We start from the raw sequence: 27,838 nt of genomic DNA on the forward strand, positions 1-27,838 counted from the left end.
TGTGGTCATCAATTTCCATTACTTTTGGTTACATGACCTACAATTGCACCAACACCCCCCTGCAGGACACTCCTCATCCCCCCCTCACTGACATTCCGTCACCACAGCCCCACACCGCCAGCCATGAGCCTGGACACCATTGTCAGGAGGACAACAAAGCCACAGGGTGTGCCAAGATGGCGGCGGGGCACTTCCTGCGGTTACACAACAGAGGGGGGCCGAGAGCAGCGGGGGCACGACCACAACTTCCGGCCTGGCAGAGGGAAGCATCTCCGCGCACGCGTATACAGCAGACAAAGGAGCGCGCAGTGCGCATGCGCGGAGGGAAGCGGGCGTTGCCGGGGAGACGAGGGAAGCGGCGCATGCTCGGTGTGTACCGCGTGCTGTCTCCATAGTGACAGCTAGAAGAGGCTCGGAGCACAGGGAGAGATGGAGGCGAGCCCGGTGCTGCTGTATGGAGAGGCTGAGGGCATGGTGCAGAGCCTGCAGAGCTTCCCCCTGAGGGACACCGGATCTGGGGGGTGAGGATGGGGGTGTGCTGGGGAATAGATGGGGGGTCTGTACTCTGGGGGGGTGGAAGGGGGTCTGCGGGGGAATAGATGGGACCTGTACTCTGCGGGGAATAGATGGGGGTCTGGGCTCTGGGGGGTGCAGAAGGGGGTCTGCGGGGGAGTAGATGGGGTCTGGGCTCTGGGGGGTGCGGAAGGGGGTCTGCGGGGGAATAGATGGGGTCTGGGCTCTAGGGGGGTGTGGAAGGGGGTCTGCGGGGGAATGGATGGGGGTCTGGGCTCTGGGGGTGCGGAAGGGGGTCTGCGGGGGAATAGATGGGGGTCTGGGCTCTGGGGGGTGCGGAAGGGGGTCTGCGGGGGAATAGATGGGGTCTGGGCTCTGGGGGTGTGGAAGTGGGTCTGCGGGGGGATAGATGGGGGTCTGGGCTCTGGGGGGTGTGGAAGAGGGTCTGCGGGGGAATAGATGGGGGTCTGGGCTCTGGGGGGGGTGCGGAAGGGGTTCTGCGGGGGAATAGATGGGGTCTGGGCTCTAGGGGAGGTGTGGAAGGGGGTCTGCGGGGGAATAGATGGGGGTCTGGGCTCTCGGGGGTGTGGAAGGGGGTCTGCGGGGTAATAGATGGGGTCTGGGCTCCAGGGGGGTGTGGAAGGGGGTCTGCGGGGGAATAGATGGGGTCTGGGCTCTGGGGGTGTGGAAGGGGTCTGCGGGGGAATAGATGGGGTCTGAGCTCTGGGGTGGTGGAAGGGGGTCTGCGGGGGAATAGATGGGGTCTGAGCTCTGGGGTGGTGGAAGGGGGTCTGCGGGGGAATGGATGGGGGTCTGAGCTCTGGGGGTGTGTGGAAGGGGGTCTGCGGGGGAATAGATGAGGTCTGAGCTCTGGGGGTGTGTGGAAGGGGGTCTGCGGGGGAATAGATGGGGTCTGGGCTCTGGGGGGTGGTGGAAAGGGGGTCTGCGGGGGAATAGATGGGGTCTGGGCTCTGGAGGGTGTGGAAGGGGGTCTGCGGGGGAATAGATGGGGTCTGGGCTCTGGGGGTGTGGAAGGGGGTCTGCGGGGGAATAGATGGGGTCTGGGCTCTGGGGGGTGTGGAAGGGGGTTTTTGGGGGAATAGATGGGAGTCTGGGCTCTCGGGGGTGTGGAAGGGGGGTCTGTGGGGGTATAGATGGGGGTCTGGGCTCTCTGGGTGTGGAAGGGAGTCTGCGGGGGAACAGATGGGGTCTGGGCTCTGGGGGGTGTGGAAGGGGGTCTGCGGGGGAATAGATGGGGTCTGGGCTCTGGGGGTGTGTGGAAGGGGGTCTGCGGGGGAATAGATGGGGTCTGGGCTCTGGGGGGGTGTGGAAGGGGGTCTGCAGGGGAATAGATGGGGTCTGGGCTCTGGGGGGTGCGAAAGGGGGTCTGGTTGGGAATAGATGGGGGCCTGGGCTCTGGGGGGTGCGGAAGGGGGTCTGGTTGGGAATAGATGGGGGCCTGGGCTCTGGGGGGTACAGAAGTGGGTCTGCGGGGGGAATAGATGGGGCCTGGGCTCTGGGGGGTGCGGAAGAGGGTCTGAGGGGGAATAGAATGGAGAGAAAGGGATAGGGATCCAAGGTTCTAAAGAGGAGGGGATGGGGGTCTGGAGAGGAGAGAATGAGGGTCTAAGATTCTGAAGAGAAAAATATGCGGGTCTGAAGTTTTGGAAAGGAGAGAATGGAGGTCTGAGGTTCTGGAGAGGATGGGGATCTAAGGTTCTGGAAAGGGAAGGCTGGGGTTCTGAAGTTTATGGAGAGGAAAGAATGGGGGTCTGAAGTTATGAAGACGAGAAGATGGGGATTTGAGGTTCTAGAGACGAGAGGCTAGAAGTGTGAGGTTCGGTGCTGCTGTATGGAGAGGCTGAGGGCATGGTGCAGAGCCTGCAGAGCTTCCCCCTGAGGGACACCGGATCTGGGGGGTGAGGATGGGGGTGTGCTGGGGAATAGATGGGGGGTCTGTACTCTGGGGGGGTGGAAGGGGGTCTGCGGGGGAATAGATGGGACCTGTACTCTGCGGGGAATAGATGGGGGTCTGGGCTCTGGGGGGTGCAGAAGGGGGTCTGCGGGGGAGTAGATGGGGTCTGGGCTCTGGGGGGTGCGGAAGGGGGTCTGCGGGGGAATAGATGGGGTCTGGGCTCTAGGGGGGTGTGGAAGGGGGTCTGCGGGGGAATGGATGGGGGTCTGGGCTCTGGGGGTGCGGAAGGGGGTCTGCGGGGGAATAGATGGGGGTCTGGGCTCTGGGGGGTGCGGAAGGGGGTCTGCGGGGGAATAGATGGGGTCTGGGCTCTGGGGGTGTGGAAGGGGGTCTGCTGGGGGATAGATGGGGGTCTGGGCTCTGGGGGGTGTGGAAGAGGGTCTGCGGGGGAATAGATGGGGGTCTGGGCTCTGGGGGGGGTGCGGAAGGGGTTCTGCGGGGGAATAGATGGGGTCTGGGCTCTAGGGGGGGTGTGGAAGGGGGTCTGCGGGGGAATAGATGGGGGTCTGGGCTCTCGGGGGTGTGGAAGGGGGTCTGCGGGGTAATAGATGGGGTCTGGGCTCCAGGGGGGTGTGGAAGGGGGTCTGCGGGGGAATAGATGGGGTCTGGGCTCTGGGGGTGTGGAAGGGGTCTGCGGGGGAATAGATGGGGTCTGAGCTCTGGGGTGGTGGAAGGGGGTCTGCGGGGGAATAGATGGGGTCTGAGCTCTGGGGTGGTGGAAGGGGGTCTGCGGGGGAATGGATGGGGGTCTGAGCTCTGGGGGTGTGTGGAAGGGGGTCTGCGGGGGAATAGATGAGGTCTGAGCTCTGGGGGTGTGTGGAAGGGGGTCTGCGGGGGAATAGATGGGGTCTGGGCTCTGGGGGCTGTGGAAGGGGGTCTGGGCTCTGGGGGGTGGTGGAAAGGGGGTCTGCGGGGGAATAGATGGGGTCTGGGCTCTGGAGGGTGTGGAAGGGGGTCTGCGGGGGAATAGATGGGGTCTGGGCTCTGGGGGTGTGGAAGGGGGTCTGCGGGGGAATAGATGGGGTCTGGGCTCTGGGGGGTGTGGAAGGGGGTTTTTGGGGGAATAGATGGGAGTCTGGGCTCTCGGGGGTGTGGAAGGGGGGTCTGTGGGGGTATAGATGGGGGTCTGGGCTCTCTGGGTGTGGAAGGGAGTCTGCGGGGGAACAGATGGGGTCTGGGCTCTGGGGGGTGTGGAAGGGGGTCTGCGGGGGAATAGATGGGGTCTGGGCTCTGGGGGTGTGTGGAAGGGGGTCTGCGGGGGAATAGATGGGGTCTGGGCTCTGGGGGAGTGTGGAAGGGGGTCTGCAGGGGAATAGATGGGGTCTGGGCTCTGGGGGGTGCGAAAGGGGGTCTGGTTGGGAATAGATGGGGGCCTGGGCTCTGGGGGGTGCGGAAGGGGGTCTGGTTGGGAATAGATGGGGGCCTGGGCTCTGGGGGGTACAGAAGTGGGTCTGCGGGGGGAATAGATGGGGCCTGGGCTCTGGGGGGTGCGGAAGAGGGTCTGAGGGGGAATAGAATGGAGAGAAAGGGATAGGGATCCAAGGTTCTAAAGAGGAGGGGATGGGGGTCTGGAGAGGAGAGAATGAGGGTCTAAGATTCTGAAGAGAAAAATATGCGGGTCTGAAGTTTTGGAAAGGAGAGAATGGAGGTCTGAGGTTCTGGAGAGGATGGGGATCTAAGGTTCTGGAAAGGGAAGGCTGGGGTTCTGAAGTTTATGGAGAGGAAAGAATGGGGGTCTGAAGTTATGAAGACGAGAAGATGGGGATTTGAGGTTCTAGAGACGAGAGGCTAGAAGTGTGAGGTTCTAGAGATGAGAGGATGGGGATCTGAGGTTCTAGAAAGGATATGAATGGATGGGGTCTGAGGTTCTGGAAAGGAATGGATATGGAGGGTTTTGAGAGGGATTGGTGGGATCTGAGGTTCTGGAAAGGAGACAATGGGGATCTGAGGTTCTGAAGATGGGAGTCTGGAAGTGTGAGGTTCTAGAGAAGAGGCGATGGGGATCTGAGGTTCTTTAAGCAAGAGGGCAGGAATCTGAGGTTCCTAAGGAAAAGGATGGGAATCTAAGGTTCTGAAAGGAAGAGGATGGAAATCTGAGGTTTTGGAAGGAAGAGGATGGGGATCTGAGGTTCTGGAAAGGAGACAATGGGGATCTGAGGTTCTGGAGAGGATAGGATGAGAGACTGAAGTTCTGGGGACAAGAGGCTGGAAGTGTGAGGTTCTAGAGAGGAGAGGATGGGTATTTGAGGTTCTAGAGATGGAGGGGATGTTGGTGGTGGCGGGCTGGGTTGTCTAAGGTTCTAGAGAGGTGAGGATGAGAATCTGATGTTCTAGCAGGGAGAGGATAGAAATCTGAGGTTCTGGACGGGCGACACTAGTACTGTGAGGTTCTAAAGTGAAAGAGGATCGGAGTCTGAGGTTTCTGAGAGAACAGAGATCTGAGAATCTGGTAGAGAAAGAATGGGGGTCTGGGGCTCTGGTGGGGAGAAGATGGGAGTCTGGAGCTCTGGCTTGGAGAGGATGTTGGTTTGCGTTTAATTAAACCTTTTTTTTAGCATACAGAATGGATGTAGTAATAGAGCAGAAGTCCTGTCTTATCAGTGACACATCTTCCATATAGAAGCCACTGTGGATTAATTGTACATGTCTTCTCTCAGGTGGTTCAAGCAGCATGAATACATTGAAAAGCTGAACATGCAGGCCATCTTAAACGCCTCCACTGGACAGGAAGAGATTATCAAAGATCTTCTGGTCACCTATGGCAAGGTAAACTATATCATATAATGCCTGTCAACTTTTAGATTTCTGCAGCTCTTTGCACTTTGTAGAGCAGTGCTGAGTGACCACCGTCTGGCTCCTTCTGAGGAACTCGGCACTCTATGGATGGAGGACGGGTGTATGAATGAAAGGTCCTTCATTCATAGAGCTCTTTTCATTGTGGGAACTCATGGATATTTTTTACAGAGTTGCATTGTTCCAGTTCGGACCAACCATGTATATACCATACCTGTGGGATTCTGGTGGAAGCTGGAAGTCACTGCTGCTACTACAACGCTACTACAGTGATCCCTGCTGGCTAATTTTCTGTAAAATAAAACTGCCGAAAAATTGTAAATCTTTGTTCTTGTCAAATAAAAACATATCGGATGAAAAAAATTTTGAAATGTTGAAAATTTACATTGTCAACTGTCCGATCTCTTTGTCTCTCTCACAGATCCCCACATTGATCCGCCAGCTGATCAGCATAGAGATCTGGAAGCTCAATGTCTTCCCCGTGTTATGCCAGCTTCAGGATTTCCAGCCCAGCAGCACCTTCCCCCTCTATATGGTGGTAAGTACTGTGTCAGCCCTGCCTCACAGTATCCAGACACTGGAGATATGGGAGCTGACAATTATCTACGGCCCTGGTGTCCAACCTGCGCCCTTTGGCACTTTATGTGTGGCCCTTGGGGGCCCCCCACAGACAATAAGCTGTGTTTTCCTGTTTCCCTGTTATAGTAGTGATTCCTAGCAGCCTCATGCAATAGGTCTCCAGTCTGTGACTGTCTCCTGTAGTATGTCTCCAGCCCCCAATTGCTCATTCAGCATATCTGCAGTCTCTGACCATCTCCTCTAAAGTATCTGCAGTCTCTGACCATCTTCATTATTATGTCTGCCGTCTCTGACCATCCCCTGTACTATGTCTGCAGTCTCTGATCATCTCCTGTAGTATGTCTGCAGTCTCTGACCATCCCCTGTAGTATGTCTGCAGTCTCTGACCATCTCCTGTACTATGTCTGCAGTCTCTGACCATCTCCTATAGTATGTCTGCAGTCTCTGAGCTTTTTCTGTAGGATGTCTGCATTCTCTGACAATGTACTGGGATTCTGGAAGGGGAGAGGATAGAATTCTGGGGGGGGGGAGAGGATGAGGCCGGGGTTCTGCAGGGGGAGGATGTAGGATGTCTGCCGTCTGACCATCTCCTGTAGTATGTCTGCAGTCTCTGACCATCTCCTGTAGTGCATCTGCAGTCTCTGACCATCTCCCGTAGGATGTCTGCAGTCTCTGTCCATCTCCCGTAGGATGTCTGCAGTCTCTGACCATCTCCTGTAGGATGTCTGTAGTCTCTGACCATCTCCTGTAGTATGTCTGCAGTCTCTGACCATCTCCTGTAGGATGTCTGTAGTCTCTGACCATCTCCTGTAGTATGTCTGCAGTCTCTGACCATCTCCTGTAGTATGTCTGTAGTCTCTGACCATCTCCTGTAGGATGTCTGTAGTCTCTGACCATCTCCTGTAGTATGTCTGCAGTCTCTGACCATCTCCTGTAGTATGTCTGCAGTCTCTGACCATCTCCTGTAGTATGTCTGCAGTCTCTCACCATCTCCTGTATCATGTCTGCAGTCTCTGACCATCTCCTGTAGTATGTCTGCAGTCTCTCACCATCTCCTGTATCATGTCTGCAGTCTCTGACCATCTCCCGTAGCATGTCTGCAGTCTCTCACCATCTCATGTATCATGTCTGCAGTCTCTGACCATCTCCCGTAGCATGTCTGCAGTCTCTGACCATCTCCCGTAGGATGTCTGCAGTCTCTGTCCATCTCCCGTAGGATGTCTGCAGTCTCTGACCATCTCCTGTAGGATGTCTGTAGTCTCTGACCATCTCCTGTAGTATGTCTGCAGTCTCTGACCATCTCCTGTAGGATGTCTGTAGTCTCTGACCATCTCCTGTAGTATGTCTGCAGTCTCTGACCATCTCCTGTAGTATGTCTGTAGTCTCTGACCATCTCCTGTAGGATGTCTGTAGTCTCTGACCATCTCCTGTAGTATGTCTGCAGTCTCTGACCATCTCCTGTAGTATGTCTGCAGTCTCTGACCATCTCCTGTAGTATGTCTGCAGTCTCTCACCATCTCCTGTATCATGTCTGCAGTCTCTGACCATCTCCTGTAGTATGTCTGCAGTCTCTCACCATCTCCTGTATCATGTCTGCAGTCTCTGACCATCTCCCGTAGCATGTCTGCAGTCTCTCACCATCTCATGTATCATGTCTGCAGTCTCTGACCATCTCCCGTAGCATGTCTGCAGTCTCTGACCATCTCCCGTAGGATGTCTGCAGTCTCTGACCATCTCCTGTAGGATGTCTGTAGTCTCTGACCATCTCCTGTAGTATGTCTGCAGTCTCTGACCATTTCCTGTAGGATGTCTGTAGTCTCTGACCATCTCCTGTAGTATGTCTGCAGTCTCTGACCATCTCCTGTAGTATGTCTGTAGTCTCTGACCATCTCCTGTAGGATGTCTGCAGTCTCTGACCATCTCCTGTAGGATGTCTGTAGTCTCTGACCATCTCCTGTAGGATGTCTGTAGTCTCTGACCATCTCCTGTAGGTTGTCTGCAGTCTCTGATCATATCTTGTACCCTACCCACAGTCTTTGACTATACAGTAGTACCTTGGATTATGAGCATAATTTGTTCCAGAAGCATGCTTGTTATCCAAAGCACTCGTATATCAAAGTGAGATTCCCCATAGAAATCAATGGAAATTTCAGATAATTCGTTCCAGTGTCACTGCTAGTATATGCAGTACCGCATGTGGCCAGAGGTGGGGGGGGGGGGAGAGGGGGGCGCTGGGGACACTCGGAGACGCTTGGAGATGCTCGGAGAGACTCGGGAGCCGAGTCTCTCAGAGTGTCTCCGAGCGTCACCCGCGCCCCCGCACCTCTGGCCACATGCGGTACTGTACACCCCAGAGGCTCGAATCCTGCTTGCAAGTCGAGTCAGGATTAAAAAAAAAAAAAAACATCTCGTATTGCGAAACGCTCGTAAATCATGTTACCCGCAATCCAAGGTTTACTGTATCTTGTTGTGTGTCTGCAGTCTCTGATCATCTCCTGGAGTGTGTCTGCTGTCTCTGATCATATCTTGTACCATGCCCACAGTCTTTGACTATAGCTTGTTGTGTGTCTGCTGTCTCTGACACTGAATTTTATGTGTGGTCCTTTGGCGAAGTTGAGGGCCGCACTTAAGGCCCACCATTAAGAACAGTTGACCACCACTGACCCACGGTATGTCCTTTCTCTACAGATACATCACGAGGCCACCATCATTAACCTGCTGGAAACAATCTTCTATCACAAGGTAAGGATGAGCGATATTCACACACCCAGACCCAAAGACGTCTGTGTAAATGAAGGCCACACATTAAAGCGGAAAGAAACTCGCCGATTTAAATGTTTCCCAAAACGGTCACATCCAAGGCATGTCACAGTTGCTTGTGCTCTCAACCAATCTGTCACTCCATCAAATGGCTATATTGTCATTCCCGATCACATGTGCAGCACCATGGTAACAGCAGATCAAACAGAGGCTAAGATGGCAGCTTACTTGGCTGTAAAGGAGGGGAGTGTTTAGTTCTGCTTTAGAGGATTTTTAAAAAATGTACTTTAAATAAATTCCTGATATGTCACAATATACAGCAACCAGATCGTTTTTTTTTAGAAAAGCTCCACCTTTTCTCATTAAAAAGGTGTCCTTGAGCTCCAGTCAGGGGGCTTGGCCTAGCCTGAGATGATGTCATCAGTCTGCTGCAGGCAGGAAGCAGCAACTCCTCAGTCTCCTGTGAGGAAGTGTTACACTGACGCATTGGTTGGCATGCAAAAAAAGTTTGACAACAGGCCCACTTTAGGTAATATTCCAGTATTATAATCTCAGGAAACCTACGATATTCGAAAAGGAAGTGGATTTTAAAGGTGGGCGGTCTCTCAGAAAAGCAACACAAAAAAAAAGTAAAAAATAAATAATTTTTATTCTTGTTTTATAGAAATGTTAAAAGATATCGGGCATGTCTTCTTCATTTAAAAGCAAAATACACATGAGCATGGTTCCATACGGAACATCAGCTCCTCAATACATGATAGTATTTGGAACACCACTACTAATTTCCAACATTAAAGATATGGCACCAAATCTATAGTTGTCTCAAACTGGTCTATAAAGTGTTGACGTAAATATTGCATCACACGATTTCCATCACGTTTCGCCCAAGAAGGGCTTCCTCGGGAGAACGGGGTTAGTTCGTTCTGTAGAATGAAAACAATGCAATATGAATTATATAGACATGTGTTCAGTGTCACACAAGTCCACATGTCTATATAATCTATATTGCCTTGTTTTAATTCTACAGAACAAAATAACCCACTGTTGTCCTGAGGAAGCCCTTCTTGGGTGAAACGCTTTGGAAATTATGTGACGGAATATTTATGTCAACGCTTTATGGATGCCTTTTCTGTCACTTCTTGTTTATTTTTTGCTGTGTGTGTATATTATATATAATATATTTTTTTTAAGCAGAGGCAATAGAGAATGGCAATCGTTGCAATTTTTTTATGTCACGGTATTTGCGCAGCAGTTTTTCAAACTCAATTTTTGTGGAAAAAATACACTTTAATGAATTTTAATGCAAAAAAACACAATATATAACCCAATTTTTGGTAAAGTATACAAGATGATGTTATGCCGAGTAAGAAGATACCTAACATATCATGCTTTAAAATTGCGCACACTCGTAGAATGGAAACAAACTACAATACTTAAAAATCTCGATATGAGTGACACTTTAAATTTTTTTACAGGTTACTTGTTTAGAGTTACAGAGGAGGCCTAGTGCTAGAATTATTGCTCTTGCTCTAATGTTCATGGTGCTACCTCACGTCTGGCGTGAACACCGTTTACATATGCGTGCGCTTCTGCGCTCAAACTCAGAGGGATGGGGGTGATTTAAAAAAAAATTTCTTCTCATATTTATTTATGTTTATTTAAATTTTTACACTGTCCCTTTTTGATTTTTTTTTTATCGCTTTTTTTCCCATTACAAGGGATGTAAACATCCCTTGTAATAGAAATAAGGGATGGCAGGTCCTCTTTCTGGAGAGATCTGGGGTCTATAAGACCTCAAATCTCTCCTCTAACTTTGAAAGCAAAAGATTTAAAAAAACAAATGATCTTTTGCCTTTAAAAAAAAAAAGTTGATTACTTCCGCTCTAGATCAGAAGTGACGTCATGGGGTCTCCAAACTGCGGCCTGCGGGCCGAGTGCGGCCCTTTACTTGCATTTATCTGGCCCTCGGGGCACCATTCCTCCCACTGATACCAGCAATGGGGCACTATCCCTCCCACTGATACCAGCAATGGGGCACTATCCCTCCCACTGATACCAGCAATGGGGCACTATCCCTCCCACTGATACCAGCAATGGGGCACTATCCCTCCCACTGATACCAGCAATGGGGCACTATCCCTCCCACTGATACCAGCAATGGGGCACTATCCCTCCCACTGATACCAGCAATGGGGCACTATCCCTCCCACTGATACCAGCAATGGGGCACTATCCCTCCCACTGACACCAATGATGGGGCACTATCCCTCCCACTGATACCAGCAATGGGGCACTATCCCTCCCACTGACACCAATGATGGGGCACTATCCCTCCCACTGATACCAGCAATGGGGCACTATCCCTCCCACTGATACCAGCAATGGGGCACTATCCCTCCCACTGATACCAGCAATGGGGCACTATCCCTCCCACTGATACCAGCAATGGGGCACTATCCCTCCCACTGATATCAGCAATGGGGCACTATCCCTCCCACTGATACCAGCAATGGGGCACTATCCCTCCCACTGATACCAGCAATGGGGCACTATCCCTCCCACTGATATCAGCAATGGGGCACTATCCCTCCCACTGATATCAGCAATGGGGCACTATCCCTCCCACTGATACCAGCAATGGGGCACTATCCCTCCCACTGATACCAGCAATGGGGCGCTATCCCTCCCACTGATACCAGCAATGGGGCGCTATTCCTCCCACTAAAACCAGCAATGGGGCGATATCCCTCCCACTGGTACCAGCAATGGGGCACTATCCCTCCCACTGATACCAACAACACTAAAGATATGGCACCATATCTATAGTTGTCTCAACTTGGTCCATAAAGTGTTGATGGAAATATTGCATCACACAACCCAACGCGTTTCACCCAAGAAGGGCTTCTACGGGATAATGGGGTTATTTTGTTCAGTAGAATGAAAACAATGCAATATGAATTATATAAACAGGTGTTCTGTGTCACACAAGTCGACATGTTTATATTGCATTGTTTTCATTCTACAGTACAAAATAACCCCCCTGTTCCCCTGAGGAAGTCGTTCTAAGGGGAAACGCATTGGTAATTATCTGATGCAATATTTACATCAAGACTTTGGATTTGGTGTCATATCTTTAGTGTTGGAAATTAGTAGTCATGTTCCAAGTATGGAACTACTGTATGCTTATCTGCATTTTGGTACACCACTACTAATTTCCAACACTAAAGATATGGCACCAAATCCAAAGTCTTGATGTAAATATTTCATCAGATAATCCCAATGCGTTTCTCCCAAGAAGGGCTTCCTCAGGGAAATAGGGGGTTATTTTGTACTGTAAAATGAAAACAATGCAATACAAATCTATAGCTGTCTCAACTTGGTCTGTAAAGTTTTGATGGAAATATTGCATCACATAATCTCCAACGCATTTTGCCCAGGAAGGGCTTCCTCAGGGGGACAGGGACTTATTTTGTTCTGTAGAATGAAAACAATACAATATGAATTGTATAGACATGTGTTCGGTGTCACACAAGTCCACATGTCTATATAATTTATATTGCATTGTTTTCATTCTACAGAACAAAACTACTTACTGTTCCCTTGAAGAAGCCCTTCTTGGACGAAACGTGTTGGATATTAGCCAAGTTGTTTGTGTTGCTTTTTTGAGAGACTGCCCACCTCCCTGGCTGGTTTCAGGAATGTTTCCTCAGTTGTGTTTTTTTTTTTTTTTTGCTACTTGGTGAAATGAGAAGATCTGAGCTGATTCCTTGAATGTGTCGATATTGTGTGACAGGAAGTGTGCGAATCTGCAGAGGATCTGGTTCTGGATCTGATCGATTACTGCCACCGCAAACTCACTATGCTGGCATCAAAGGGTTCCTCTGGGGAGTTACCGAGCCAGGACAGGATGATAGCGAATGTGTCCAGTGACGTCTCTTCACTAGAGGTAAGTGATCACCAGGTCCAATGATGACCTCCGACCTTCCCCTGCAATCCTGCACAGTTGTACCGGCTCCTCTCCTGGACTGAAATGTCTAACTCTGATTTCACTGCACACTGTGAGCTTCTCACAATGTGCTTTAAAAGATACAGCAAGTCAGAGCCCGCCCCATTTCCTGGCTGGAGGACATCCAGCATCATCTAGCACTTTCCTCCCAAGCCTGATTGTCGCTCTCCCACCCCTTTCATTCATTGGATAGCAGTTCTTTCAACCATGGAAGCTCAGCATCACATGTGGGCGTTGCCTATGCAAATACAGCCTGCCCAGGAACGCCCACTCTTCCAGACTGACACCCACTCATCAAAGCATTTTTATATTCGCATAACTCCTCCCACTGCTTGCATCAAGTCTGAGGGCTCTTGAGAGGAGTACGGACACAGGGTTCTCTGATGTTTCAGGCGGTTATGTACAGCCCCCTGCCGGCTCCTCCGACCAGCCATGATTTGCTTGCATTGCATAGAGAAGCACAAAGACCCAGTGATGACATCACTGGGACTTAAATAAGGTAATACCTTGTTTTAATCCCAGAAATATAATAGAAGAGGAACCATGGAAGGCAAGATATAAGCAGATTAACCACTTGCCGCCCGCCCACGGTACATTTAACGCACAGCCAAGCTAGGAGATGCCCCCATACGTCCCCTAGCACACCATCCCAAGTGTGGTGGCCACAGCGGGTCACATTGCTCGGTACCTGGCCACTTTGAGCAGTTGTGGTATCATGTGATCGCTATGGCCAATCATATCTATCACATGATATTATGCAAGCAAACTATCGTGAATGGCTTTCATTCATGAACAGCTTGCTTACTATTGTGATGCTGTGATTGGCCCACAGCTATCACATGGTACCTAGCACCCTGTACCATGTGATTGTTGCAGCCAATCATAACATGTCAACAGTAAGCAAACTTTCATGAATGGAAAGCCATTCATGACAGTTAAAGTGATTGTAAAGGTTTGTTTAAAAAAACAAAAAACAAACATGTTTTACTTACCTCCTCTGTGTAAGGGTTTTGCACAGAGCGTCCCTGATCCTCCTCATTTGCTAGGGTCCCCTAGCGGCGCTCCTGGCTCCTCCTCTTCTCGAGTGCCCCCTCAAGGAGCCACATTCCACGGGGGGCACCCATGTGGGGCGCTCTCGAGTTCTGCTACTGCATCCATTGACACAGACAGCAGGAGTCCAAACCCCCCCCCCCCCCCGGCTCCCGAGTCACTGGATTTGATTGACAGCAGCAGGAGCCATTGGCTATCTATCCAATGAGGACCCGAGACAGCGGCTGGAGCTGCTAGACTTGTTCTCGCCGCTGGAAAGATCGGGTTCAGGTAAGAAAAAGGGGGTGGGTGGGGGTCTGGGAGGGGCAGCTGCACCACAGAAGGTTTTTCACCTTAATGCATAGAATGCATTAAGGTGAAAAACCTTGAGACTTTACAACTTCTCTAACCACTTCATAGCCCTGCGGGCGGGCATCATATGACGTCCTGGGCTTCCCGGCCGTCTAGGGGACGCACGCGTTGCGTCACTCGGGAGCCGGTGCACGTGCCCGGCAGCCGCGATGTGCGCGCGGGCACCCTTGATTGCCAGTAACAGAGCCGGAATGTGGATCCATGTCCTGTCAGGGGGAAAGAAGACAGATCGTGTGTTCCTAGTACAGAGGAACACCGATCAGTCTCCTCCCCTTGTGAGTCCCCGCCCCCTACAGTTAGAATCACTCCCTAGGTAACACATTTAACCCCTCGATCGCCCCCCTAATGTTAACCCCCTTCACTGCCAGTGACATTTATACAGTAATCAGTGCATTTTTTTTAGCACTGATCGCTGTATAAATGTGAATGGTCCCAAAATAGCGCCAAAAGTGTCCGATGCGTCCGCCACAATGTCGCAGTCACGATAAAAATCGCAGATCGGCGCCATTACTAGTAAAAAAACAAGTAATAAAAATGCCATAAATCTATCCCCTATTTTGTAGACGCTATAACTTTTGCACAAACCGATCAATAAACGCTTATTGCGATTTTTTTTTTTTTTTTTTTTTACCAAAAATATGTAGAAGAATACATATCGGCCCAAATTGAGGAAAAATTTTTTTTTTTAATATATTTTTTGGGGATAATTATAGTAAAAAATATTACTTTTTTTCAAAACTGTCGCTTTTTTTTTTTGTTTATAGCGCAAAAAATAAAAACCGCAGAGGTGATCAAATACCACCAAAAGAAAGCTCTATTTGTGGGGAAAAAAAAGGACGTCAATTTTGTTTGAGGGCCACGTCGCACGACCGCGCAATTGTCAGTTAAAGCGACGCAGTGCCGAGTCGCAAAAAAAACGCTCTGGCCTTTGGCCAGCCAAATGGTCCGGGGCTGAAGTGGTTAACTATTGCTTATAGCGGAGATCATCACTGTTATAAGCAATGACTAGGGATGCACCGATATATCGGCCGCCCATGTTTTCAGGAAGCTATGTATAGTACCCTGCTGGCCCCTCCCACCAGCCTTGGTATGGCTGCATTGCATAAAGAAGCACAGAGACCCAGTGATGACAAATAAGACACAATAGAAGGCGATTGAACGTCAGCTTTATATACAGAGCCGCTTTCCCTGCATGAAAATATTCCTCCACCTGTTCCAGGAACTGAAGCAACAATCGGAGGCCCTGGAGTTTGACATCGGCCTGAAGTGTCTGTCTGTCCTGCGTTACATCACTGACCACACAGACAGGTGAGGCGGGGGATGGTACGATGTCTGGTCATAGGAATCGATTGTCCAGGAGAGATCTATGAGATTCTTTGTCTATTCACAGTCTGTCGATCAGTGTGACCACACGGCTACTGAACACCCACAACCTGCCCTGCGTCCTGGTGGAGCTACTGCAGCATTGTCCATGGAGCCGGCAAAATAAAGGTACTTGTATCATGGGGAGGGGGGGAGGGGAGCGGTTGTCGTGGAGCTGTATTAGGGCCCTTTCACACCGATTGGTTTTTCTTCTGCTTTTGGTAAGACAAAAAAAAAAAAAAAAAACGCATGACCATTAAATCCTATGGAACTTCTCACAACAGTCAGTTGCGGGTCCTTTGCGTTTTTAAAAGTCCTGCTTGCTGCATTTTTGGTGCATATTTTCTGCAGTTAAACAAAATAAACTTACCAACAATGCACCCCCACCCCCCCCAATGGAAATGAATAGAAAACGCATCAAAAACGCACCCACGTTTGCGTTCATGGGGCGTTTTTTGGGTCACATGTCCTTTTTATCACAGGTGAAAATCGCACTGGAAACACAGCAAAAAAGCATATGCATTTTTATAGCGTTTTTGCAATGGAGCAATGTGAAAACAGGATTGGAAAAAATCTTTTTTTTTTTGTTTTTTACTGAATTGTCTGTTCCCCTGATGACAAACAATACAGATCTGTTCTGTCCGTATTGTTTTACACTTCTGGACTCCAAAGATGGCGAGATTGAAACTGATGAAGTTTATTTACCTACTCGTCTGCCAAGGTGCGTTTATAAACAGCATGGTAGACAAGCAGTTAAAGGGGAAGTAAACCCAGATGGGTTTTTACATCTTCTTTGGGTCCCCGCAAGGCCTGCAAATTAAAAGCATAATGGGCTAGTACACATCGCATACTAGCCCATTATGTGACACTTACCTGCAAACGAAGCTGTCCCCTGTGCAGGCCGCGTCCATCTTCACCCCTCTTCCTTCCAGGAGCCGTGGACTCCAGCTCACGTGACGTCACTCCCGCGGCTTCGACTCAGTCACGGCACACGCTGGGGAAGAAACGGCGCGGTGGTCCGTTTCTTCACAGCGCGTGCGCCGATGACGACATCAGCGCACTACAAGTGAAATATCTCCTAAACGGCGCACATTTAGGAGATATTTCCACTACCTATAGGGAAGCCTTATTTTAGGCTTCTCTATAGATAAAAGTAAGACAAAAGGGTTTACAACCACTTTTAAAGTGCTTGTAAACTTCAGACATAAAATATGAACAAAGCACATCCCTCTATAGTGTGTACTTGTCTCAATTATCCACGTGCTGACCACCCTATAGCAATTTTACTTTTACGGGGCGGCCACTGTGCGCAGGATCACGTGTGTGTGTATATATGTATGTGTGTATATGTATGTGTATGTGTGTATATATATATATATATATATATATATATATATATATAATATAATATTCATACATTTTATTTATTTATTCATTTATATATATATATATGTGTGTGTGTATATTTATTTATATATATATATAAATGGGCGGCACAGTGGCGCAGTGGGTAGCACTCTCGCCTAGCAGTAAGAAGGGTCGCTGGTTCGAATCCCGACCACGACACTACCTGCCTGGAGTTTACATGTTCTCCCTGTGTCTGCGTGGGTTTCCTCCGGGTACTCCGGTTTCCTCCCACACTCCAAAGACATGCTGGTAGGTTAATTGGATCCTGTCTAAATTGGCCCTAGTATAGGTATGAATGTGAGTTAGGGACCTTAGATTGTAAGCTCCTTGAGGGTATAGGGACTGATGTGAATGTATAATATATATATATGTAAAGCGCTGCGTAAATTGACGGCGCTATATAAGTACCTGAAATAAATAAATAAAATAATATATATATATATATATATATATATATATTACGCAGTGGCGGCTGGTGTCTTTTTTTTGGGGGGGCGGCAAACAACCACCCATCTCCCTCCCCAAGTGTCACTGGTCGGTCCGGCACTTACCCCATCGCGGTGGGTTGTAGGCAGCATGGTGCAGCGGCTCGGCTCCGAGTCCTCTCCTTCCAGCTCCTCCCCTCCTTCTCCTAGGCATCCAATAGGATCACCTGTCCCTTCAGCCAATCGGGTGACCGGTGTCTAAACCCGGGAGGAGGATGATTGTTACAACAGCGTATATCGGAAATCGGCAATAGTTAGCTTTTTTTCTAATTCAATTTAATTTTTGAATTCAGCACAGGGATGGTGGGAACCCCTCATAATGGGCACAGCAGGTGTACAGACCCGGGAACTCAGCACAGGGATGGTGGGAACCCCTCATAATGGGCACAGCAGGTGTACAGACCTGGGAACTCAGCACAGGGATGGTGGGAACCCTCATAATGGGCACAGTGGGTGTACAGACCTGGAATCTCAGCACAAGGTTGGTGGGATCCCTCATAATGGGCACAGCAGGTGTACAGACCTGGGAACTCAACACAGGGATGGTGGGAACCCCTCATAATGGGCACAGCAGGTGTACAGACCCGGGAACTCAGCACAGGGATGGTGGGAACCCCTCATAATGGGCACAGCGGGTGTACAGACCCGGGAACTCAGCACAGGGATGGTGGGAACTCCTCATAATGGGCACAGCAGGTGTACAGACCCAGGAACTCAGCACAGGGATGGTGGGAACCCCTCATAATGGGCACAGCGAGTGTACAGACCTGGGAACTTTATTTTTTATTCTATTCTATTCTTTTTTGTTTTCTTCTTTTTTTAAAAAATTCTATTCTATTCTTTTTGAATTTTGGAACACGGCTATAATCTAATACACAGTTTTTGAAGGAAATCGGCAATAATTTGCTTTTTTTTCAAATTACAATGAAGTTTTTGAAATTAATTCGAATTCAGATAATTCGTTATTTCAGATGAAATGTCGTTTTTTTTATTTTGGATTGGTTTAAATTTGTTACTATTGTAATTTGGAAGTTCGGATATATCTGAATCTCCAAATATCAAAAACTTTGAATTTGGATTCAGAAAAAAAACAACTGCACATGTCCACAAACCCTCGTGTTTTCTTCTCCCTCCATCCCGCAGGTCAGCTGCAGAAGTACGAGAACGGCCGCTGGTTGTCTGTGCCGGCCGAGGACCAGCAGAAGATGACCAAACTGGACGGTCAGGTGTGGATCGGGCTGTACAATCTTCTCTTGAGGCCGGAGTGCCAGCAAAAGTACAACATCAATAACTTCACCAAAGGACAACTGCTGAAGGTAGCGCCCATTACAGGGGCTCATAATACAGGACGGGGCCATCTAGTGGGAGATTACAGTTATCGGAGGAGTCTGGCAGGTTAAGCCATCAGCTGGTTTCTTATCACTCTTAGGGACACCATCTTCAAGATCTCTTTCATATAGTTCCTGGCGCTATTCTCCCCCACCATGGTGTTTTTGTTTGTTCCACTCCTTCTATTTCATTGTCCATAATATTAAATAAAGAAAAATCCAGCAGGCATGGTGGGAACCCCTCATAATGGGCACAGGAAGTGTACAGACCTGGGAACTCAGCACAGGGATGGTGGGAGCCTCTCATAATGGGCACAGCAGGTGTACAGACCCGGGAACTCAGCACAGGGATGGTGGGAACCCCTCATAATGGGCACAGCGGGTGTACAGACCTGGGAACTCAGCACAGGGATGGTGGGAACCCCTCATAATGGGCACAGCAGGTGTACAGACCCAGGAACTCAGCACAGGGATGGTGGGCACTCCTCATAATGGGCACAGGAAGTGTACAGACCCGGGAACTCAGCACAGGGATGGGGGGAACCCCTCATAATGGGCACAGCAGGTTTACAGACCCGGGAACTCAGCACAGGGATGGGGGGAACCCCTCATAATGGGCACAGCAGGTGTACAGACCCGGGAACTCAGCACAGGGATGGTGGGAACCCCTCATAATGGGTGCAGTAGGTGTTCAGAACCAGGAATTTAGAGATCCCTCAAACATGACTTCTCTACAGATATAAGAACCTGAAATATCAGTATGGGGTAAACTATTCTTTAAGAAAGACTTCTAAATATAACCAACCTTTTGATTGGTTGCCGTGAGTTACTGCACCCCCCATCACCCCGGCTCCACTGACATACTTGTCTATGCTGCAATTGATGACATGATCATTACACATAAAAAGTGTTTATTTTGTTTTTTCAGCTTCGTTCTTTTCTTACCGAAGTCCTTGTTGACCAATTGCCAAACCTATTGGAGCTGCAGAGGTTCCTCAGCCACCTGTCTGTGAGTGAGCCGGCTCCACCCAAGAAGGAGCTGATCCTGGAGCAGGTACGGCGCCCGCTGGCAGTATCGGTGGGGGGGGGGGGCTAACGCTGTCAACAGACTGGTTCCCTGTTACTTTATACAAGAACCTAACCGGGGAAAATAAATGTTTTGACCAGAGCTGTACACAACCCCTGTAGGGTTTTTAATGCTTTCCAGGGCTCTGTTAGAGAGGGTTTCCTTCACTTCCTGTCCCAGTGACAACTGTTTTACCAGACAGGGAACATCTGAAGCAGGGACACTGACCTTTCCCTTACTCTAGCCTTGAAAGGAGCCTTGAATGAAAACCTGCCAGGGGTTCTAATCCTTCTCTGCTCCATAAAAATTTGTTTTAGCTGGACATACACATTAAATCTGACTTTCAGCCTCCCCTCCGTCTTGCATAGTTGTAGCGGCTCCTCTCCTGGACTGAAACAGCTTCCTCTGATTTCATTGCACACTGTGAGCTTCTCACCATGTGCATTAGAAGCTGCAGGTCAGACAGAGAGCCCCGCCTCATTTCCTGTCTGGAGGGCATCCATTATCTTCTAGCCCTTTCCTTCCAAGCCTGACTGTCCCTGACCTGCCCATTTCATTCATTGGATGTGGCTCTTACGTAGACATGTGCAGAAGGAAAAAAAAATAGTTGTTTTTACTCGATACCTTAAGTTAATAATGTTGTTTTTGTTTTGTTTATTTGTTTTCAAAGTATTTGAATTAAAAATATCGAAACGATACGAGTTTATTGTGAAGAATAGCTGGTTCTATTCTATTCGAATTTTGGAAGGCAGCTATATTCTTTCTGTTTTATTCTATCCGGTATTAGTCTATTCTATTTTTATCCTATTCTATTCTTTTATGTTCTATTCTTTTCTATTCGATTATTTTCTATTCATTATTTTCTATTCCATTTTATTCAATTCTTTTAATTTATATTCTATCCTGTTTTACTCTATTCCTGTTTTATTCTATTTTATTCTTTTCTATTCTATTTTTTTTTTTAATTTCAAAAGATGGCTATATTATGTCTATTTTATTCTATTCTTTTCTATTCTATTTTTTTTCTATTTAGATCAAACTATTCTGTTCTTTTCTTTTCTATTCTTTTATATTCTGTTCAATTCTGTTTTATTTTAATTACATTCCTTGTAATAGAAATAAAAGTGATCCAAAAAAAAGTAAAAGGACTAAGTATATATAAAATAAATACAATTGTTTTTTTTTTTTTTTAAAGCACCTCTGTGCTTGCGTTCAGAAGTGAATGCATACATAAGTCGCGTGCGCATGTGTAAGCTGTGTTGGCACCACACATGTGAGTTATCGCGGCGAGCGTTAGATCGAGAGCAATAATTCTAGCGCTAGACCTCCTCTGTAACTCTAAACTGGTAAAAAAAAAAAGTCACCTATGGAGATTTTTAAATATTGTAGTTTTCTGCCATTCCATGAGCGTGCGCAATTTCAAGCCGTGACGTGCCTTTTTACTTGGTGTAACATCATCTTTCATATTTTACAAATAAATTTGGGTATATATTGTGGGTTTTTTTTTTTTTAATTCATTAAAGTGTATTTTTTTCCTTCAATTTTTGTTTAAAAAATACGCTGCGCAAATACTGTGTGACATAAAAAATTGCAACGATCGCCATTTTATTCCCTAGAGTCTATGCTAAAAAATATATATGTATGTATGTGTGTGTGTGTGTGTATATATATATATATATATATATATATATATATATATATATATATATATATATATATATATATATATATATAATATTTAAAAATACTGATTTAAACAAAAAGTGTACAAAAATATACAGTTATGCAATTCATGTGATATAATCTAATTCAATTAAATTTCGAAATCACGTGAGAAATTCATGATTTCTAAACACATAATAAATCAATTCATAATACTAATAATAATGCTAATCATAATAATGATATAATAATAATATCTATTTTAATAAATAATTAACATATCAATCAATAATCATAAAATATTTGATACAGGAATATAAATCATAATAATCATGATTGACACATTAAATGCAGAAAGACAACTTACATCCAATATACAAGTCAATACATAGTCTTGGGATTTTTTAAAACTTATAATAAGAACCGGCTTGTCTTGACACCCTTTATTGGAGACTCTACGCGTTTCATGGCTTGTAGCCAGTCATCATGAGTGAAAAATCCAAGACTATACTGAAAAATGAATGAATAAATGACTATTCATGTAGAATCTGCTCTGAGAGGGGGGAACATACAAAACAACCAATGATTGGTCGGTTACAGATCAGCACATAGGCTGTGCCCGGCTTCCGAATGGGCATACAGTGGGCCTGGATAAGACGTCTCACCCGGGGTTGAGGCAGGAGACCCCCCCCTCCCCCTTCTCCTCTATACAAGCCATAATCTATCTCTCTCTTGTTCTAGGTACCCGAGGTTTGGGATTCCATTATCAGAGAGAATTCTGGGAAATGGAAGGCCATAGCAAAGCACCAGGTGAAGCATGCGTTCTCCCCGAGCGACGAAGATCTACGTCATCAGGCACAGCGGTCAGTGCCACATACTTCTCACACAGTGTAAAGGTTCTTCCTACCCATACCCGCCTCACCCCCCAATCTTTTCTGTATCTGCAGGTGGGCGCAGACCTACAACATGGATGTGATGGAGACGCTGGTGCCGGACAAACCCAAGTGTGGGGCGTGCGGGGCGGAGGCCACTAAGCGCTGCTCCCGGTGCCAGAGCGAGTGGTACTGTGACAGGTAAGTGCCAAGGCTGGAAGAGAGGCCTCTGCTGACCTTTTATTGGCTTCTGGAACTTTTAAGTGGAACCTGTCTATAACATTACAAGTCTGTACATATACCCCCCCCCCCAATTGCAATATTCAACAACAGGATAATTTTACAGAAAGCTCCAAAACCCGAGCCTGAGCTCCAGACGGTGACTTGGTGTAGATTTAGATCGGACATCACTAGATAGAGGATCGCGGTCCAGATCCGCAACGAGACGCTCTTCCATTCAGACCACCACGATCGTGGTATTTAGGAGACGATTCTTTCCCCCATCCTCCGCTGCTGTCATTATCACAGGACTATTCTGGACTGAGGGTGGGTGGCACAGAAACACTGGATGGAGGGTGGGAGACACAGCAGTGCTGGACGGAGGGCGGGAGCTGCCTGAGTTGACTTTTAAAGTTAACCAGTATGGTGATTGGTTGCTAGGATGCAGGGCGGTCCTAGCAACCAACCTCCAGTTTGTTAATATGAAAAGTTAACCCCGGCAGCTCCCGCTCTCGGCCTCCATCCAGTGCTGCCGTGCCTCCCGCCCTCAGTCCGGAATCGTCCTGCCTCTCGCTCTGTGCTTTGTGTAAGGTAAGAGAGTGAAGGGGGCAGAGCACACTACTGTTGGGGGTGATGTGAAAGAAGGGCAGTGCTGGATTGGGAGGGGGGTGATGTAAAAGGGGGGGCAGTGCTGGATGTGTATGTGGGAGAAGGGCAGGGAAGGGGGGGTGGAGAGATGTGATTGGGGCAGTGCTGTGCGTGTGTGCACAGAGGCGGCTCTCTAATTAGACAAATTAGGCGGTTGCCTTAGGCCTCGCACTCCCAGGGGCCCCGCGGCCGCCTAATTTTACTGACGCATTTGTGGGAGGGATTGCCCCCCTGTCGGTGTCCCCACTGAGTGAGCGAGCGAGTCGGATGTATGAGCGAGGATCTCTACAAGTATGCAGCCACAGTGCTGCACCCACCTGGAGTCTCTTCCTGTTCCCTCTGCCACTCTCCGCATTCTCAAGCGCCCTCTTTGTCTCCTCCAGGCAGCGCCGCCTACAGACAGACTATAGAGGTGGGGGCGGAGCTGCCGGCAGCTGCTGAACCCAGGAGGGATGCATGATGCACATGCAGGAGTTCGTTCTGCTACAGGAGGACACCGGATGTGTGGAGGGAGGTGAGCTGACAGACTCGTTTGAGACTTGTGGGCACTGTGCAGGGACTTGTGTGCAGGGACTTGTGTCTTGTGTGCAGGGACTTGTGTCTTGTGTGCAGGGACTTGTGACTTGTGTGCAGGGACTTGTGACTTGTGGGTAGAGACTTGTGTCTTGTGTGCAGGGACTTGTGACTTGTGGGTAGAGACTTGTGTCTTGTGTGCAGGGACTTGTGTCTTGTGTGCAGGGACTTGTGACTTGTGGGTAGAGACTTGTGTCTTGTGTGCAGGGACTTGTGTCTTGTGTGCAGGGACTTGTGTCTTGTGTGCAGGGACTTGTGACTTGTGTGCAGGGACTTGTGACTTGTGTGCAGGGACTTGTGACTTGTGGGTAGAGACTTGTGTCTTGTGTGCAGGGACTCGTGACTTGTGTGCAGGGACTTGTGACTTGTATGCAGGGACTTGTGACTTGTATGCAGGGACTTGTGACTTGTGTGCAGGGACTTGTGACTTGTGTGCAGGGACTTGTGACTTGTATGCAGGGACTTGTGACTTGTATGCAGGGACTTGTGACTTGTGTGCAGGGACTTGTGACTTGTGTGCAGGGACTTGTGTGCAGGGACTTGTGATTAGTATGCAGGGACTTGTGACTTGTGTGCAGGGACTTGAGATGAGAGCAGTGTCTACAGCGGCTGGGAGGCTAGTTCTGGTGCTGTTTTGCTAACTTCAGTTGCTCTATGCATGTCAATGAAGGTGGCCTCTGCAGTGATGGAGCAATAAATTAGGGCTCATTCACACCATATACCACTTTTCTACCATGTGCACCCCACTCATGTACATAGTACCCCCCACCATACACTCCACACCCCTCTCATGTACATACTACCCCCCACCATACACTCCACACCCCTCTCATGTACATACTACCCACCATACACTCCGCACCCCTCTCATGTACATACTACCCCCCACCATACACTCCACACCCCTCTCATGTACATACTACCCCCCACCATACACTCCACACCCCTCTCATGTACATACTACCCCCCACCATACACTCCACACCCCTCTCATGTACATACTACCCCCCACCATACACTCCACACCCCTCTCATGTACATACTACCCCCCACCATACACTCCACGCCCCTCTCATGTACATAGTACCCCCCACCATACACGCCACACCCCTCTCATGTACATACTACCCCCCACCATACACTCCACGCCCCTCTCATGTACATAGTACCCCCCACCATACACTCCTCACCCCTCTCATGTACATACTACCCCCCACCATACACTCCACACCCCTCTCATGTACATACTACCCCCCACCATACACTCCACGCCCCTCTCATGTACATAGTACCCCCCACCATACACTCCACACCCCTCTCATGTACATACTACCCCCCACCATACACTCCACACCCCTCTCATGTACATAGTACCCCCCACCATACACTCCGCACCCCTCTCATGTACATAGTACTCCCCACCATACACTCCACACCCCTCTCATGTACATAGTACTCCCCACCATACACTCCACACCCCTCTCATGTACATACTACCCCCCACCATACACTCCACACCCCTCTCATGTACATACTACCCCCCACCATACACTCCACACCCCTCTCATGTACATAGTACCCCCCACCATACACGCCACACCCCTCTCATGTACATACTACCCACCATACACTCCGCACCCCTCTCATGTACACAATTTTATTATTTTTGTACATTTATTTTTAACATTTTTTGGTGGGAGTTTTTTGGTTTCCTTGGTGAGATCAGGGGCCTAAATAGTCCCCTGAAGTCTCACTTTTGAGACAGGAAAAGGGACTGAGGACACAGATTCCTCAGTCTCTTTCTCTGCAGCCTCAGCTGCACTGCAGATGATTGAACAGGAGACAGAGGCTCCTGTTAATTCATAAACCGAAGCATAGTAAACACAGTCGCACACTAGCTGTGTTCATTTAGAAAAGGAAGGGGCTGGTAAATTACATATTTTCCAGCCCCTTTTCCTGAAGATCTCCCACAGCAGTCAGCGGGAGAGAAGAGGAGGGAAGCCAGCAGCGCTGTGGGGGGGACATACACTTATTTTTTTATTGCTTGAATTATTTTTCCCATTATGGGCATCAGTAGGGCCTCATGTCTAATTTTTGCCTAATGCCTCACAAAGTCTGGAGCCGCCTCTGTGTGTGTCGTGATGTAAAGGAAAGGCGGTGCTGAGATGGGGTGGGGGGCGGGGGAGAGTGATTTAAAGAGGGAGCAGTGCTGAGATGGGGTGAGGGGCGGGGAGAGTGATTTGAAGGAGGAGCAGTGCTGAGATGGGGTGGGGGGCGGGGGTGAGTGCTAGGAGGGGGGGATGTGAAGAGGGACAGTGTTGTGGGGGGAAGTTGTTGTGAAGGACCTCCATGAATTTGAATTCACTAGCCCTGGTTTAGGTGATGTCATCAGTCTGCTGCAGGCAGGAGGAAGCGTTTCCTCAATCTCTCCTCCCCCCAGTGATCAGATTGAAATATTGTAAAACAAAGTGAGAGGATGCAGCAAGAACTGATCTATGTCAGACATTTGTAAACGCGTATCAAGAACTGTACAGGCACCAGGATTTACATCATCTCTGAGCCAGGAGAGAGTAGCCGGTGACCCAGGATGATGCCTCAATAAAGATGGCGATGACCTTCTGGAAACAAAAGCAGATGAAACATTGTCAGGGGGAATACTTTATTCTTATCGACAGATAAAATACCTGAAGGGTGTTACATGAACACATTACTGAGCATACTTCCTAACAGTTGTCTGATCCTTCAATTCATGATCTTCTCTCTCATTGTAGGCAGTGCCAGGTGAAGCATTGGCAGAAGCACAAGAAAGCCTGTGATCTGGTCAGTGAGGCTGCGAAGAAGATGAAGGAAGAAATTAAACCCAGGGCATGACCAGCAGGAAGGGACATGAGGGGGTTTTATGACATTACAGTCAGCCAGTGTTAGAGCAGAGTGCAGTACTCCTAAGAACCTGCAGGTGGTGCACAAGAGACAAGAGTGTAAATGCAGCCTTAGCTGCCAGCTTGCAGCTCTCCAGCTGCCAAATAACTACAAATCCCAGCGAGACTGGCAGCCGATCTGGGACTTATAGACTCACAACAGCTGAAGAGTCTCAGTTTATGTACTCCCGCCTTGTACCATGACTGAAGATTGCTGGCAGCGACACAATCTGCAGTGATCTTCTGTATCATTTATTTATCACATTTCCGAATTCCAACATACACATCACATGTTGTTCTTTCTGCTGAACTCCCATGATGGTGGTGATTGCCAATAGTAACAATGTTTCTATGACTTTAAATATGTTTTTAGCTGGTTTGTTATTTTTCTGTTTCATTGTTGGTGATGATGTCATTGCTGGGTGCGGTTTCACCTTTGGGTGGGGTATTTATTGCTGGAGTTGTACCCCTGTTGTTGGCCTTAAAGTGTTGCTAAACCCAGGAGCCTGCAGTCACTATATCTGGTCTCCCCAGGACCCCGCAGTCACTATATCTGGTCTCCCCAGGACCCCGCAGTCACTATATCTGGTCTCCCACAGTACACAGAACATGGAAATGCAATGGTTTTAGTAAATACAAACTGCTAAATTCCTTCTCTCATCAGCAGTGTATAGTAGTCTTGTGACTTCTATCAGTGTCTGATTAAAGCTTGTAGGAGGAGTTCATTTGTGACTGTCCTATGAGGCTGCAGGCCCCCTGACCCTCTTTCTGGACAGTGCTGATTGGCCCTGTGCTGATCACATGCACCCTCCCAAGGAAAAAAACTCTCTCTGGCAATATACACCAAACTGAGCATGTGCAGCTTGTCCCCTAGCTTCTGTACTATCTGGAGATGGTTTGGGGACAGTGGAAGAAAGGGAGGATCAGAGAAGACAGGATCAAACAGCCTATATGGGAAAGGTTCCCCGCGGGGGGGGGGGGGGGGTTAAGCAGCAAAGTTAATAATATCAAAGAATTAATAGGTTAAAAGAAAATTCTTTATTGAAAAGTTGGCATGACATAAGCACATAGTAAGTTAAATTAAAATGTAAGCTCTGGTAAGGAGTTATGGTACCATTCCAAATACAAAAAAAAAAAATGCAAACACAAGATTATATACAACATCACATATTAGAAAATCTGTCATATACAATTCCCGACGCGTTTTGACCTACATGGTCACGGTCTTCCTCAGGGGATAGGTTTGCTGTTTTAAAAGATTATATTTTAAC

General features: G+C 48.3%; 1 protein-coding gene across 2 annotated transcripts; it reads left to right on the plus strand.

Annotated features, from left to right (window-relative positions):
* The first annotated feature begins 331 nt into the window (after nt 1–331).
* Nucleotides 332–27,838, plus strand: ZMYND10 (zinc finger MYND-type containing 10). Of its 2 annotated transcripts, none has more exons than XM_073591641.1 (12): nt 332–521; nt 5,146–5,254; nt 5,703–5,819; nt 8,549–8,602; nt 12,414–12,566; nt 15,247–15,335; nt 15,418–15,518; nt 18,425–18,597; nt 19,538–19,663; nt 22,079–22,200; nt 22,285–22,410; nt 26,421–27,838. In XM_073591641.1, the coding sequence occupies exons 1-12, from the start codon at nt 430–432 to the stop codon at nt 26,518–26,520; spliced, it is 1,362 nt and encodes a 453-aa protein (XP_073447742.1). In that variant the 5' UTR covers nt 332–429; the 3' UTR covers nt 26,521–27,838. The 2 variants fall into 2 exon arrangements, with proteins under 2 accessions (XP_073447742.1, XP_073447743.1); XM_073591642.1 differs by lacking the exon at nt 332–521 and adding an exon at nt 2,336–2,432.

This window comes from Aquarana catesbeiana, linkage group LG07 (genome assembly GCF_042186555.1).
Source record: "Aquarana catesbeiana isolate 2022-GZ linkage group LG07, ASM4218655v1, whole genome shotgun sequence".
Classification (NCBI taxonomy): Eukaryota; Metazoa; Chordata; class Amphibia; order Anura; family Ranidae; genus Aquarana; species Aquarana catesbeiana.

Excerpts from the sequence above, each read along its gene's own strand:
- ZMYND10 (XM_073591641.1), top strand. The coding sequence starts at position 430 with ATGGAGGCGAGCCCGGTGCTGCTGTATGGAGAGGCTGAGGGCATGGTG. Across the intron at positions 5,820-8,548 it reads CCTTCCCCCTCTATATGGTG|ATACATCACGAGGCCACCAT; the intron begins GTAAGTACTGTG and ends CTTTCTCTACAG. Across the intron at positions 15,336-15,417 it reads ATCACTGACCACACAGACAG|TCTGTCGATCAGTGTGACCA; the intron begins GTGAGGCGGGGG and ends GTCTATTCACAG.